The sequence below is a fragment of the Trichechus manatus genome, unplaced genomic scaffold, assembly GCF_000243295.1.
Source record: "Trichechus manatus latirostris isolate Lorelei unplaced genomic scaffold, TriManLat1.0 scaffold00212, whole genome shotgun sequence".
Classification (NCBI taxonomy): domain Eukaryota; kingdom Metazoa; phylum Chordata; class Mammalia; order Sirenia; family Trichechidae; genus Trichechus; species Trichechus manatus.
In genome coordinates, this window is record NW_004444148.1 from 2,921,792 (window position 1) to 2,935,353 (window position 13,562).

General features: G+C 41.2%; 1 protein-coding gene across 1 annotated transcript in view; it reads right to left on the reverse strand.

Annotated features, from left to right (window-relative positions):
* CUNH5orf34 (chromosome unknown C5orf34 homolog) overlaps positions 1 to 12,523 on the reverse strand; it is a 33,167-nt gene extending 20,644 nt beyond the window's left edge. The window contains exons 1-4 of the mRNA XM_004388450.2: positions 12,062 to 12,523; positions 6,028 to 6,270; positions 5,776 to 5,865; positions 2,173 to 2,816 (exon numbers count right to left, since the gene is read on the reverse strand). Coding sequence (XP_004388507.1) covers positions 2,173 to 2,816; positions 5,776 to 5,865; positions 6,028 to 6,222 — 929 coding nt within the window. The 5' untranslated portion in view covers positions 6,223 to 6,270; positions 12,062 to 12,523. The remainder of the gene's footprint in view (positions 1 to 2,172; positions 2,817 to 5,775; positions 5,866 to 6,027; positions 6,271 to 12,061) is intronic.
* Positions 12,524 to 13,562: the final 1,039 nt, after the last annotated feature.

Genomic DNA, 13,562 nt, shown 5'->3' on the forward strand with positions numbered 1-13,562 from the left:
TGTATTACTTATAAAAAATGACTGCTACAAATCTACATCTACACCCTCTCTTCACTTATCGACATGGTTAGGTTCCAAAGACCAGGTTGTTACGTGAAATTGGCGTTATGCAAAAATGGAGGTTTACCACATCAGATCACAAAATGGAGGATGACATCATTTCATAACTGTCAAATTATATCATAACTGCCAAACCACTGAGAATCATGGCCCAGAGAAGTTGACACATAACCTTAACCATCACAGCCAGTGTTACCCTCGCCTCACACCTCAGCATTCGTTACTGCCAGGTGTATGTCATTAATATACAAAATAGAGAGTAGATTCTTTTACTGTTGTTGTAAATACAAAATGTCGGATAACGAGATAGTCAATAAGTGAGAAGAAGGTGTATTAGGTTATTCATCTCTTACCCATTACCATCGAGTCAATTCCGACTCATAGCAACCCTTAGTGGTAGTAAAAGGTTTAAATCTAGCCATTCAGAAGCCTCTCCATGTTTAACCAATGACAAGGGCAGCCTCTAGGCTAAGTCTGGAAGAACCTGTGATCATAAACTTGAAGGATCCATGCTCTACCAAGCAAGGTAACATGCTCCAGTGAGCTGGAGCAGGCGCTCCTCTGTACTCACTCCCACAGAACCCTGTGCGGATCCCTGAACCATCACTTACCACACTTTAATAATCTTTTCAGGGGCAGTGACTTCACTAGATTCCATGCTCCTAGAAAGCAGGGACTATGTCTTAGTCATCTCTATAGTCTCTGTGCCTCACAAAGTATCTAGTGTATAGTCAGCCTTCTGTAAACACTCAAGGCATGAACACAGAATAAGAAACACAACCAACATGTTTGCTAGGGAAATTATTTTCTATTAGTTATAAGCAAAGTTTTTGATCAACTGAATGAACTTTCCTTATGAATGACATCAGATGATTTAGAAAGAAAAATTCTTCTTAGGTAAAGACTAGCTCTGACAAAAGCTTTATGAAAAATAAATCATTCATGGAAACAACCTAGGCGCCCATCAACAGATGAATGGATAAACAAACTATGGTACATACATACAATAGAAAACTACACAATGATAAAGAACAATGATGAATCTGCAAAGCATCTCACAACATGGATGAATCTGGAGGGCACTATGCTGAGTGAAATAAGTCAATCTAAAAAGGACAAATATTGTATGAGACCACTACTATAAAAACTCATGAAAAGGTTTACAGACAAAAAGAATCTTTGATGGCATGAGGAAGGGGAGAGGTGGGAGGGAAAAACACTAAATAGACAATATATTAGTGGTAACTTTGGTGAAGGGTGAGACAGTACAAAATACCGGGGAAGCCAACACAACTTGTCCAAGGAAAGGTCACAGAAGCTCCATAGACATATCTAATGTCCCTGAGGGAACAAATTACTGACTGGGCTGAGGGCTGGGGGGACCACAGTCTCGGGAACATCTAGCTCAATAGGCATAACAGTTTAAAAAGAAAAAATGTTCTCCATTCTACTGTGGTGAGTAGCGTCTGGGGTCTTAAAAGCTTTTGAGTGGCCATCTAAGATACTCCACTGGTGTCTCCATCTGGAGCAAGGGAGAATGAAGAAAACCAAAGACACAAGGAAAAGAGTAGTCCAAAGGACTAACGGACCACAACTATCAGAGCCTCCACCAGACTCAGTGCAGCACAACTAGATGGTGCCCGGCTACCACCACCGACTTCTCTGACAGGGATCACAATAGAGGGTCTTGGACAGAGCTGGAGAAGAATGTAGAACAAAATTCTAACTCACAAAAAAAAAAAAAAGACCACACTTACTGGTCTGACAGAGACTGGAGAAACCCTGAGAGTATGGACCCCAGGCACCCTTATAGCTCAGTGACGAAGTCACTCCTGAGGTTCAACCTTTAGCCAAAGATTAGACAGGCCCATAAAACAAAACGAGACTAAATGGACACACCAGCCCAGGGGCAAAGACAAGAAAGCAGGAGTGGACAGGAAAACTGGTAATGGGGAACCCAAGTTCAGAAGGGGAGAGTGTTGACATGTCATGAGGCTGGCAACTAATGTCACAAAATATGTGCATTAATTGTTTAATGAGAAACTAGTTAGCTCTGTAAACCTTCATCTAAAGTACAATAAAAAAAAGAAAAATAAATCATTCTTCCATTACCTGTGCAGGTGTGGGACAGGACAGCTGAGTAACAAGGCCTTGGGAAGAACAGAAATCTCTTCTCTTTCTTCTGAAACATCAGGAGTTAAAACTCTATTCTGGGTGGTATCTGCATCAATTTTAGACATTTCACTGATTTTATTATGAAAATTAATTGCTAAAGACAAAGGGTATTTCCATTCCTCTGGACAGGAGGCCACAGACCAGTGCTGATTTACCCATGTGTATACACAAGTGTGTTTTGTACCAAGTACGGGCAGCTTCTCTCTCCCTTCAGTTCCATTTACACAACTCTTCTTCTCCGAAGGTTCTTCAGATTTCATGCTATGGCAATAAAGTTCATTTTCTTTATTCTTTAGTTTCTGTCCTGATAAACTTCCAAAAGTACAGTTTTTGTCTGCTTTTTCAAATAGTTTGCCCCTTTTGGCTTGATTATTTTTTTCTGACAACACTACAGATGAGTCTGGCTTCTGGCTAACTTTACACAAAAAATGTACTGTAAACTCATGCTGAGCTTCGGGCAGGCAAAGGTACGCGTGACCATCTAAAGATGAGATCTTCACGGTGCCACTCTCCATACGTATCATGGCATCATCAGTATCGAGAATGGGCCATCTCACTTCTGAGATTTCAACGAAGATTCGCTGAATTGAGGGGGAAAAAGATGGTGAGCATTGTCTGTAAACAGTCCAATTTTTCCACACATTTGATATTGAAGTATCGTGCAAGAAAGCTCTTAAAATTCTGTTTGAATTCTACCACCAACACAGCACGAAAAACGAACCAGGTGTCAGTCTATACGTAGTCTTTCTACAGAATATTTGACATTGTTACAATTATTTCTCTTAGAAAAAGAGAAGTAAAACACACACACACACGCACTGATTAAAAAAAATAGGAGAAAAGAAGGAAACGAAAAAAACATACTGATTATACTTAGTATTAGATTAAGTATATTTTGGTTTAAAATGTACAATATGTACAATAAATCAGTGATCAGTGAGATTTTGTGGCCTTCTCCCCAAAAGTCTACTCTGGAAAAAAAAAAAAAAAAATGAGGGAGGACCAGCACTACAGTGTACTATATTCAAAGCAAATATAACTTAAGTGGTATGGAGCTACACATAAAAATCATTGATAAAACATCTCAGAGAACACAGAAAAAGACTCAATCACATCTTTAAATGTCACCTGTGATAAAGTAAGCTTTGCAAAGCAAGGAGGATAGGAAGAATTATTTAATAAATGGTACTGTAATTGCTGAATAACATTTGGGAAATGCTATCTCAGAGGATTATCATATGGATTAAATAGGATAACATGTATAAAGTACCTCGTAGATAGTACCTGGCACACCATATACCAAAATAAATTCCAGATGGCTTAAAGAGTAACATTTTAAAAAATTAAATTACTCAGAGTTAAACTGATCCTGACCAACAGCAAACAGACTCATAACAGGTACTGCCTATGTCTTCTGCGTTTTTTCATATAAGATAAAAATAGTAGGTGTTCTTGAACTGCAACTAACCCCTGAAATCATCTTTTAGCAAAATAGCAGAGGGGCACACAAAATAAAGGATATTACCTGTAAGAACAGTGCTCTACTAAAAAACCATCTGTATGAGACCAAAAGGTCAACATTTATTCTAAAGCGAGTTGAGAAGATAAGGGGGCAGGGAAACTAGAGTACTGGAAATGGTATAAACTGAACACAATTAAAGAGAACATTGACACATTGTGAAAAACGTAACTAAGGTCACTGAACAATTTGTGTGGAATTTGTCAAATGGGAACCTAACTTGGTGTGCAAACTTTCACCCAAAACACAATAACATATTAAGAAAAAAAAAGTAGGTGTTGCATAACAATCAATTAATTTTGCCCAGCTGTTACACATTTCAACTCCAATTACAGAAAACATTAAATTTACTTTAAAAAAACTAATGTCAAGAAACTTCAAATTTGCACTGCTATCTATGTGTATAATTTGAGTCATTCTATTTGTTTGAATCTATGGGTTATGCCCTATGGATACACTTGTTAGGGTAATAAAATTAAGGGTAGTATTCATTAACAGCAAAGCTGGTTTATAAGGATGGTCAATTAAGAAAGTTCTCTCTTTTGGGGAATTAGGCTATCTAATATAACTGCAGCATCAGAGGCAAGCTATGCAGTTTTAATGAATAAAGTTACTCAAAAGAAACAATCGAAAAATAGGTTCTAGAGTAAGGCACAGCTTAAAATTTTTGATGGCTCCTTTGCTACTAGAAATATTAACAAAAAATTCCTCAATAGGCATCACAACAGCAAAAAAAGGTAGCAGAAAGTGGTTGAAAGACAGTCTTCGGAGTCAGACAGACTGGGTTCAAATCTTTTGTCACTTAGAAAACTGTCCATGGACAAATTACATTAAACTCTCTAAGACTTAGTTTCCACACCTGTAAAATGAGGCTGATATTTAGCCAATGTACCTGTTCTGGTAGGGTATCCATTTTGATCAGCAGATACCAGGTCATATGGGTGTTATTAAATATGTTTAATATTATTCCTGGTTCTTGGTACATGATAAACCCTCAATAAATGGCAGCTATTATTATTACCCCTAATAGTTCAAAATAAAATGTAAGCAAAATAAAATTTTTATACTATAAGTAATTACACAACTACTATACACTAAAAAATAACTACACATAAGCTACTGAAGACAGTCTCATAATTTCTTAATTTTGAGACCTCTGAAAATGAAAAAGTCACCAATCTGAAAAATTCTGAATATAATCCTTGGCTACTGTGATGGTTAAGATTGTGTGTCAGCTTGGCTGGGCCATGATTCTCAGTGTTTATATGTAATCACTCCCATGATGGGATCTGCTGTGAGTAGTCAATCAGTTGAAATGGAGTTTTTCCTTGGGCGTGTGGCCTGCATCCGATAAGCAGATGTTCTGGCTTTTTGCTGCTCTGGATCCTGTGGCTGCCTCCTGTTTATCTGACCTCTGGTTCTCGGGACTTGAGATATCAGGTGATCTTGGGATTTGCTGATCTTCACAGCCTGTGAGCAGAAGCCCTGCCCTCCGACCTGCCAATCTTGGGTTCACCAGCCCCTGCAGCTATGTGAATCAGAAGAAGCCTTGCAGTCTTGCCTGCCAACCTTGGGATTCGTCAATCTTCATAGCCTGTGAACAAGAGCCCTGCTCTCCGACCTGCCAATCTTGGGTTCGCCAGCCCCTACTGCTATGTGAACTGGGAGAAGCCTCTATCCTGATCCACAGACTTGGGACGTTCCAGCCTCTACAATCTTATGAGCTGTTTCCTTGATATAAATCTCTCTATATACATATTTATATGCTTTACTGGTTTTGCTTCTCTAGAGAACCCAGACTAAGATAGCTACAAAGAAAGGTAAAGAGATGAACTATGTAACTTCTGTGTTCTCAATCAATATACAAAATATCAAAACACTGTTGCCTGGTGAAATATATACAGGCCTATGCATTCTACAGCAAAGTTTCTATTCCCAAGGGTCATGAAGAAACATTGAGGCACCTGTTTCTAATTACTTATCTTCAAATATTATGAAAATGAGGCTTACAGAAAACTTACCTTTTTTCTTTCAGAAGCTATGATACTTTCAGAAAGAAAAGGGAAAGTGGCAGAAGAATTTCGAAAATCTAGGGCTCGTTGTAGTTGCTCCTACAAAAAGAAATGTAAACTGTAACTTTATGAAATGTAAGATGATTTGAAAATCAATCTTAAATTATCGTAATCCAGAATACTAATTACTTTTTATATTCTGGCCCACGTCAACAGTATTTTAATATTAAAGAGAGAAGTTTTTGTGTCATCTTTACTTACTCGGTAAGTGCTAATAACAAACTGCGTCCTTTGACGAATTCTTTCTGGTTGCTCTAAAGGATGTGCTGAAACAGGAGGTGCCTTTTCAAATAAAAATTCAGAACCACAGGGAGAAAGCTGCAATTTGGAACCATCAACATATTGTACTTGCACGGAGTCATCTTCATAAAGTACCATTCGAACTTCGGCCACCATTACTATGACTACAGATAAGATGTCTTTCCAAGACAAAGACTAAATGAGCTAGGAAAACAAGAGCACAAACAATCCTCTTAATGTACAAAAGTTCTACCAAAATAAGAGCATAGCCAAAACACACTGGCACTGCACTTCTGTTGGACGAAAAGTGATATCTTATTATACTTAAAGGATCGGAACTTAATATCCTTAACAGAATGCCTTAATTAGCCCCTAGGGCTTTACTCCAATGAGAGAAGATAATCTACGGGGAGAAGCTAACCCACCAAGTTTTAACAGCCTTTATAATTTTAGTAGCTTACTTCTCCTGAAGTTCAATTTCTGTAAATTATATGCTGTATCTCATTTCAAATATCAAGCAAATTCCATCCTTGCAATAAGAATGCTGCATATCATTTATAAAAATTACTTGCTCTTTTCTGACAGTGTAATATCTTCTGAAAGTAAAAGGTAAGTTTTTGTGAGTCTCAATTTTCATAAGTTATATCTAAAGATACGTAATTAGAAACTAGTGCTTCAGTGTTTAGTCTTTTTCTTCATGACATTTGGGAATAGAAACTTTGCTGTAGAATGCAATAGCCGAAAGAACCCGTTCAGCCTAAGGGAAAAGGAACACTGAAAAAGAAATCCAAATATCTGGATTCTAGCCCCGTCTGGCATTAAGGAAGTAGTTCCACGTCACCACTGAGCAAGTTAAAATCTCCAAGTGTCGTAGATTCCTCATTTCACTTCTCAAATGACTGTATCCCCACCCACGCTCTCCACAAAGGTGGGACAGAAGGGGAATTAGAGATTCAGGTTTCATCCACACTTCACCATTTACTAGCTATGTCTTAGGCAGGTTTTACAGCTTCTTTCCTCCCTCATTTGTAAAATGGGGATAGTACTAGGATTGTTCAGAGGATTAAATGAGACAACACATATGACAGTGTCTAGCCTAGCACTGTGAATATTGCACAATAAATTCTATGAGATGTTTCTATCCCTTTCTAAAACTAATCCCACGCCCTTCTAGGATATTACTCCCTTTCCACTATTAATGTGACCAAGTCTCACCTGTCAGAAAAAAATAACTTTCCATAGATACCACTTTCCCCAGTTCATCCCTATTTCCTCCCCAAAATTTTCTCAAGTGTAGCACCTGCTCATTGCCTACCTTCTCACCCTTCAATCCTCAATCTACTGCAATCTGGCTTCCTCCCCCACCTCTCTAACTGAAGTTGTCTCACACTGGTCACCCAAGTCTTTCTAAACTTCAGTCTTTATCCTACGAAACCTGGTGTGACAGTGTTGTATACCCTCTCCTTATCAAACCTTCTGTCTGCCTTTTTTTTTTTAAACATTGTTACCATGGTTTTTCTCCCTACATCTGTTTTTATTTTAATCATTCCTCTTCTTCATCACTCTCTTAAATCAAAGATTCTGCAAGACCTGACCTTAGTCCTCATTTCGTCTCTTCTTACTTACTATGTTCTTCTCTATTGCAACATTTACACCTACACCCTACCCTTGTTTTTTCCTATCCTACCCTTTCAATGTATGTAATCTAGCTACATTTGATACCCACCACCACCTGGCAGTTTATCACATTGTGGTGGCTTGCATGTTGGTATGATGCTGGAAGTATATGTCTTACTTATCTAGCGCTGCTATAACAGAAATACCACAAGTGGATGGCTTTAACAAACAGAAGTTCATTCTCTCACAGTCTAAGAGGTAGAAGTCTGAATTCAGGGCGCCAGCTCCAGGCGAAGGCTTTCTCTCTCCGTCAGCTCTGAAGGAAGGTCCTTGTCATCAATCTTCCCTTGGTCTAGGAGCTTCTCCGCGCAGAGACTCTGGGGTCCAAAAGACTCACTCTGCTTCTGGCACTACTTAATTTGGTACTGAGAACGGGGTGCTGCTCTAACAGATACCTAAAATGGGGAAGCAGTTCTGAAACTGTGAATGGATAAAGGCTGGAAGAGTTTTAAAGTGCCTAACAGTAAAAGCCTAGATTGCCTTGAAGGGATTGTTGGTGGAATTATGGATGTCAAAGACAATTTCGGTGTGAGGACTCAGAAAGAAGTGAAGAGAGCTGTTATACTGGAGATGGCTCAGATGGTGGGAAGTAGCAGCAGGAGAACCAAGAGACCACAGCAAGACAGCACTGGAGCCAACCCACGGAGTGAGACAGCTGAGTACCTTTGGCAGGAGGCTTCCTGGCAGAGTGGGGTGTCTCTGAGTACTTATTGGTGGAACTAGGCTTGCTGACCCACGGAGCAAGAGAGCTGAGTGCCTTTCAGCTGAAGTTTAGTGGCGGAGTGGGGTGCCTCCAGGCATTTATCGGTAGAGCTCTTTAGAGCTTTGGAACACTTGCCCCAGCAGGGCAGACGTGGGCAGTAAGGCTCGAGGGGCTGAGAGGCCAAGCAACCAGGAAGCAGAAGCTGAAGAGATAAGGAACACAGGAAGCACAGTTCCCTCAGTCTCAAACAGTAGGGCCACAACCTCAGGAGTCTCAAAGGGTGGAGCCGTGGCCTCTGGGGCTTCAAAGAGTGGGGCCACAGCCTCCTAGGTTTCAAAGAGTTAGATCTTCAACAACTTGGTTCTGGAGTGTGAGGCTGCCATTCATAAGTGCCAGCAGGATGGGGCCAGATCCGCTGCCCAAAGCCGAGGGGGCAGGGCTGCCATGCTCAAGGGGCAGAAGAATGGGGTCTGCTGGGGCCAAAGGGGGAGGGTCAACACTCAGATGGACTAAGAAATGGGGCTGCCCAAAGCTGAGGGAGCAGAGTTACCATTGCAGTGGGCCTGGAAGGTGCAGCTGAAGCCCAGGGCCAAGGGGCCAAAGCCCAGAATTGGGGGAGTGTGGCCAACACCCAGAGTCTGGAGGGTAGGGCCATTTTGCCTAAATGGTCTCAGAGAATAGAGGGCTATTTTCAAGCCTTGAGAGCTAATGTAATACGTTCTGCTGTCTTGCTTGGTGCCTGTTATCCCATCCTTCCCTCCAATTTCTCCCATTTATAATGGAAATGTCTAGCTTGTGCCAGTTCCATCATAGCACTTTGGAAGCAGATAACTTGTATTCTAGATATTTCACAGATGAAGAGAATTTTTGGATTTTGAACTTGGAGTTGATTTAAGACTTTTGCTATGATGTGATGGGGTGAATGTGTTTTACATGTGGTAAGGACATGAATTTCTGGGGGCCAAAGGATGGAACGGATTGAATTGTGTCCTCCAAAAATATGTGTCGCCTTGGCTAGGCCGTAATTCCCAGTATTGTGTGATTGTCCACCATTTTCCCATCTGATGTGATTTTCCTATGGGTTGTAAATCCTACTTCTATGATGTTAATGAGGCAGGATTAGAGCAGTTATGTTAATGAGACACCACTCAATCTACAAGATTAGGTTGTGTCTTAAATTGATCTCTTAATTAAGATACAAAAGAGAGAAGGGAGCAGAGAGACATTGGGACCTCATACCATCAAGAAAGCAGTGCTGGGAGCAGAGCACGTTCACTGGACCCGGGGTTCCTGCACAGAGAAGCTCCTAGACTAGAGGAAGATTGGTGACAACGACCTTACCCCAGAGCTGACAGAGAAAGCCTTCCCCTGGAACTGGCACCCTGAATTCAGACTTCTAGCCTCCTGGATTGTGAGAATAAATTTCTGTTTGTTAAAGCCATCCGCTTGTGGTATTTCTATTATAGTAGCACTAGATGACTAAGACACTATGGCACCAGTATTTCAAATACCAGCAAGGTCAACCATAGTGGACAAATTTCAATGGAGCTTCCAGACCAACAGAGACTCTTAAGAAAGGTCTGGCAATCTACTTCTAAAAATTAGCCAATGAAAACCTTATGGATCACAAAAGAACACTATCCGATTCACTTGCTTTGGACATGCCACCAGGAGGGATCAATTGCTAGAGGATGACATAGTGTTTGGTAAAGTAGAGGGCCAGTGAGGGTATAGGAGACCCTCAGTGAGATGGAGTGGCACAACGGATGCAGTCATGGACTTGAACATGTTGGTGATTGTGAGGATGATGCCAGAATGGGCAGCATTTTGTTCTACTGTACATAAGGTTGGAGTCGACTCAAGGGCAGGTAACAACAACATTTAGTATAGCCTATAGTCTTTTGTAGAATACAAGTAAATATGAAACCATACGGTCTGTCTTGAGATTTCATCTATACTCACAAATTTAATTGGGGGGTCCTGGTGGCACAGTGGTTAAGCGTTTGCCTGCTAACCAAAAGGTCAGCAGTTCAAATCTAGCAGTTGCTCCCTGGAAACTCTGTGGGACAGTTCTCGTCTGTCCTATAGGGTCGCAATGAGTTGGAATATGCTCAATGGTAACAGGTTTATAACTTTAATTATTTTCTTTCTCTAGAGAACTTCCAAATCTACCTGACCTCTCTCCAAAGCTTCCAGCTGTCTATTATACCTCTCTCCATGTGCCTGTCCCAGATACAGCAACTCAACATGACTAAAATGGAACTTAATCACTCCCATCAAAAGAGAATGTCTTTAAAAAAAAAAAAAAAAGAATTAAGATGGAAAAAAAAAGGGAACTTCTATAATACCTCCTAAATACTCTTTAACTCTTACCTCCTTCAAGTCCAGTCCCCATTCAGTAGCCAGAGGGATCTTTTAAAATAAAAATCTGATCACCCCTGGGCTTAAAACCCACCAATAGCATCCATTTGAACTTAGAAAAAGCCCAGATGCTTAACCATGGCCTACAAAGCCCACACATTCTGGCCCCACCTACCTCCCCAAATGTCATCTCCTAATTCTTTCCCCTTGGTTCAGGACAGTTCGGTCATATTGGCCTTTTTACTGGTTTTTAAACAAGTTCTTTTGCATCTCAGGATTTTTATGCTGTTGTGCCTAGCATGTCCTTACCCAGGCTAATCACATAGGTAGCTCTTTGTCGTCATTAATGTCTCAGTACAAATGTCATTTCCTCAAAGGCCTGACCTAACTTGGTTAATATTGTGTTCAATCCAGTCACTTTTTATCCCATTCTTTCTTTTTTCTTCGTAACATTCATCACTATCCAAACTGATTCTGTTTATTTACTTGCTTTTTTCTTCTCCCACTAGGATATAAATTCTACCAGAGTAGGAACCTTATCTGTCTTATTCAGTTATATCCCTGGCATCTAAAACAGCATTTGGTAAATAATTAAAAAAACCATCACCACTTGCCATGTAGCCTGACTCCGACTCATGGCAACCCCATGTGTCCGAGTAGAAATGTGTTCCATAGAGTTTTCAATGGCTGACTTTTTCCAAGTAGATCGCCAGGCCTTTCTTCCCAGGTGTCTCTGGGTGAACTCGAACCACTAACTCTTCAATTAGCAGCAAGTGCATTAACTGTTTGCACCACCCAGGGACTCCTTGGTAAATAATAAGGGCACAATAAATATTCACTGAATGACGAAAGAATACGTGAATTTTAAAATCCCCGCACCTCCTGAATTTGCGATTTGAGTTAATGGCACCTCAATGTTAGTAGCCAATGTTAGCAATATTTGATTGCTCTCTTTGCCTCTCTTCACATCCCCGTAACCTCCTTCAAGCCCCTGTTTAACAAATCCTGTTGATTTTACCTCTGGAAGTCTTTCTCTTGAACCTGGCTCTTTTCCCCTTTCAGGCCATCGACTCTCCCCTCATCTCCTGCAACGGTCTAGAACCTTTTCCAATTTCTTCCCTCTCCAAGCCATGTCTAGTACCGCTGTCACAGCTAACTTTCCAAAACCCAGACAACATCTACTGCTTTACATCACAGCATACAACGTATCTCAAGTTCCTAGCATATCACAAGAAATCATAATAGGGCTCCAACCTATATTTCCAACTTCATCCCTACTGATTTCTTCCTATTTGCATTCTCATCACTCAGCACATTATGTCAGAGTGTGTTTAACGATCGAAAAGCCTCAAGTTCTCGATTACAATGGGAAGCCCATTTTTCAAAATGCGTTAGTTACAGAAAAAGCCTCATGAAATCAACGACAAAACTCCTTGGACTCACAGCAATTCTGAGCTGAAAAGTTGTGAAAATGAGGCCAATCAACGGCACCTGTGTTCAATTTGCCAAAACGCTGGAGGCCGTAGCTTCTGTGCCCGCCCACGACTGCTTCTCAAGTGATGTTTCTCGATGAATCTGACAAATTACCAACAACGAGAAAACAATCACAACCGTAGAGAAGGCCACAGGAAGGGTGCTGTGGCCGAGACGTCTGCCAAGACTCGACGGCTGGAAAGCAGAGGCAGCGCCAGCTCTAACCCGACAGAGTAAACACAGACCGCGAAGAAGCCGTTCAAGTCTTCCCGCCCTCTCGGGAAGCGGCTTTACCTCGCCGGAAGAAGGAGATCGGAAGTCCCGCCCCGCCCTCGCCTTCCGCCCCGGCCCGAGGCCACGCCCCGTCGCACTCTCTGGGATGGGCGGGCCGGAAGCAAGGGACTGGAGGGGACCGGAAAGGAGAAGAGGGGGAGGGTCTCGGGCCAGCCTTTAGAGAGAAGGCTGTGCGTTCCGAGTTAGGGGGTTCGTCTGTTCCTCCTCGGTCCTTACTTCCGGTATCTCACTGGAAGGGGTTCTCTCTGGTTGTGGTAAAGCTGTTTGGGACCAGCTTCCCGATGCTCTAGCTTTCTGGCCAAGAACTAAACACAAAGGTGGTAAAATTTTAGTGGAGCGATGTTTGATTGTTTGAAAAATCTAAACAATTATACACCAATAAGGTTGTTAAAAAAAAAAAAAAAAAACCTTGGCCATAGATAGAGACCTCTTCTTGTCCCTATTTGGTATCAGAAAATATGTCTTTAACTATGTATTTACATCTTTTCTTTTTTTTAAATAGCAAGTAAGACATGTCTGCTGTATTTATTGCCATTTACAAGTATTTGTGAAGAGCCTATTATGTGCTAGGCATACTGTGCATAAAGCAGAGAACAGGCTCAGTTCCTTGGGGGCTGGAGACTAATTGCAAAGAAACGAGTAAACATTTGATCATGGTAATCGTCTCTTAAGATAAAATACAAAGGGGCTGTGAGAGCACATAGAAGGCAGACCTAACCCAGCTGTTGAAATCCAAAGGATAAGCCGGGTAAAATAGAGGAAAAAATGTTTCAAGCAGAGGAAACAGTCCTGAGGCCCAAGAGAAAGATCTTGCCCCAGAATAGGTTTGAAAGAAAGTGAATGTGGTTTAAGCATGATTAGGGAGGTGAGCGAGGCCTGAAATGGGGCTATGGAGGTAGGCAGGCGCCGGGTCATGATCGATTTATGAATTATGGGCTTTATCTTAAGAGCAAAGGGCAACTATTACAAGAGCTTTAACCAAAGGTGG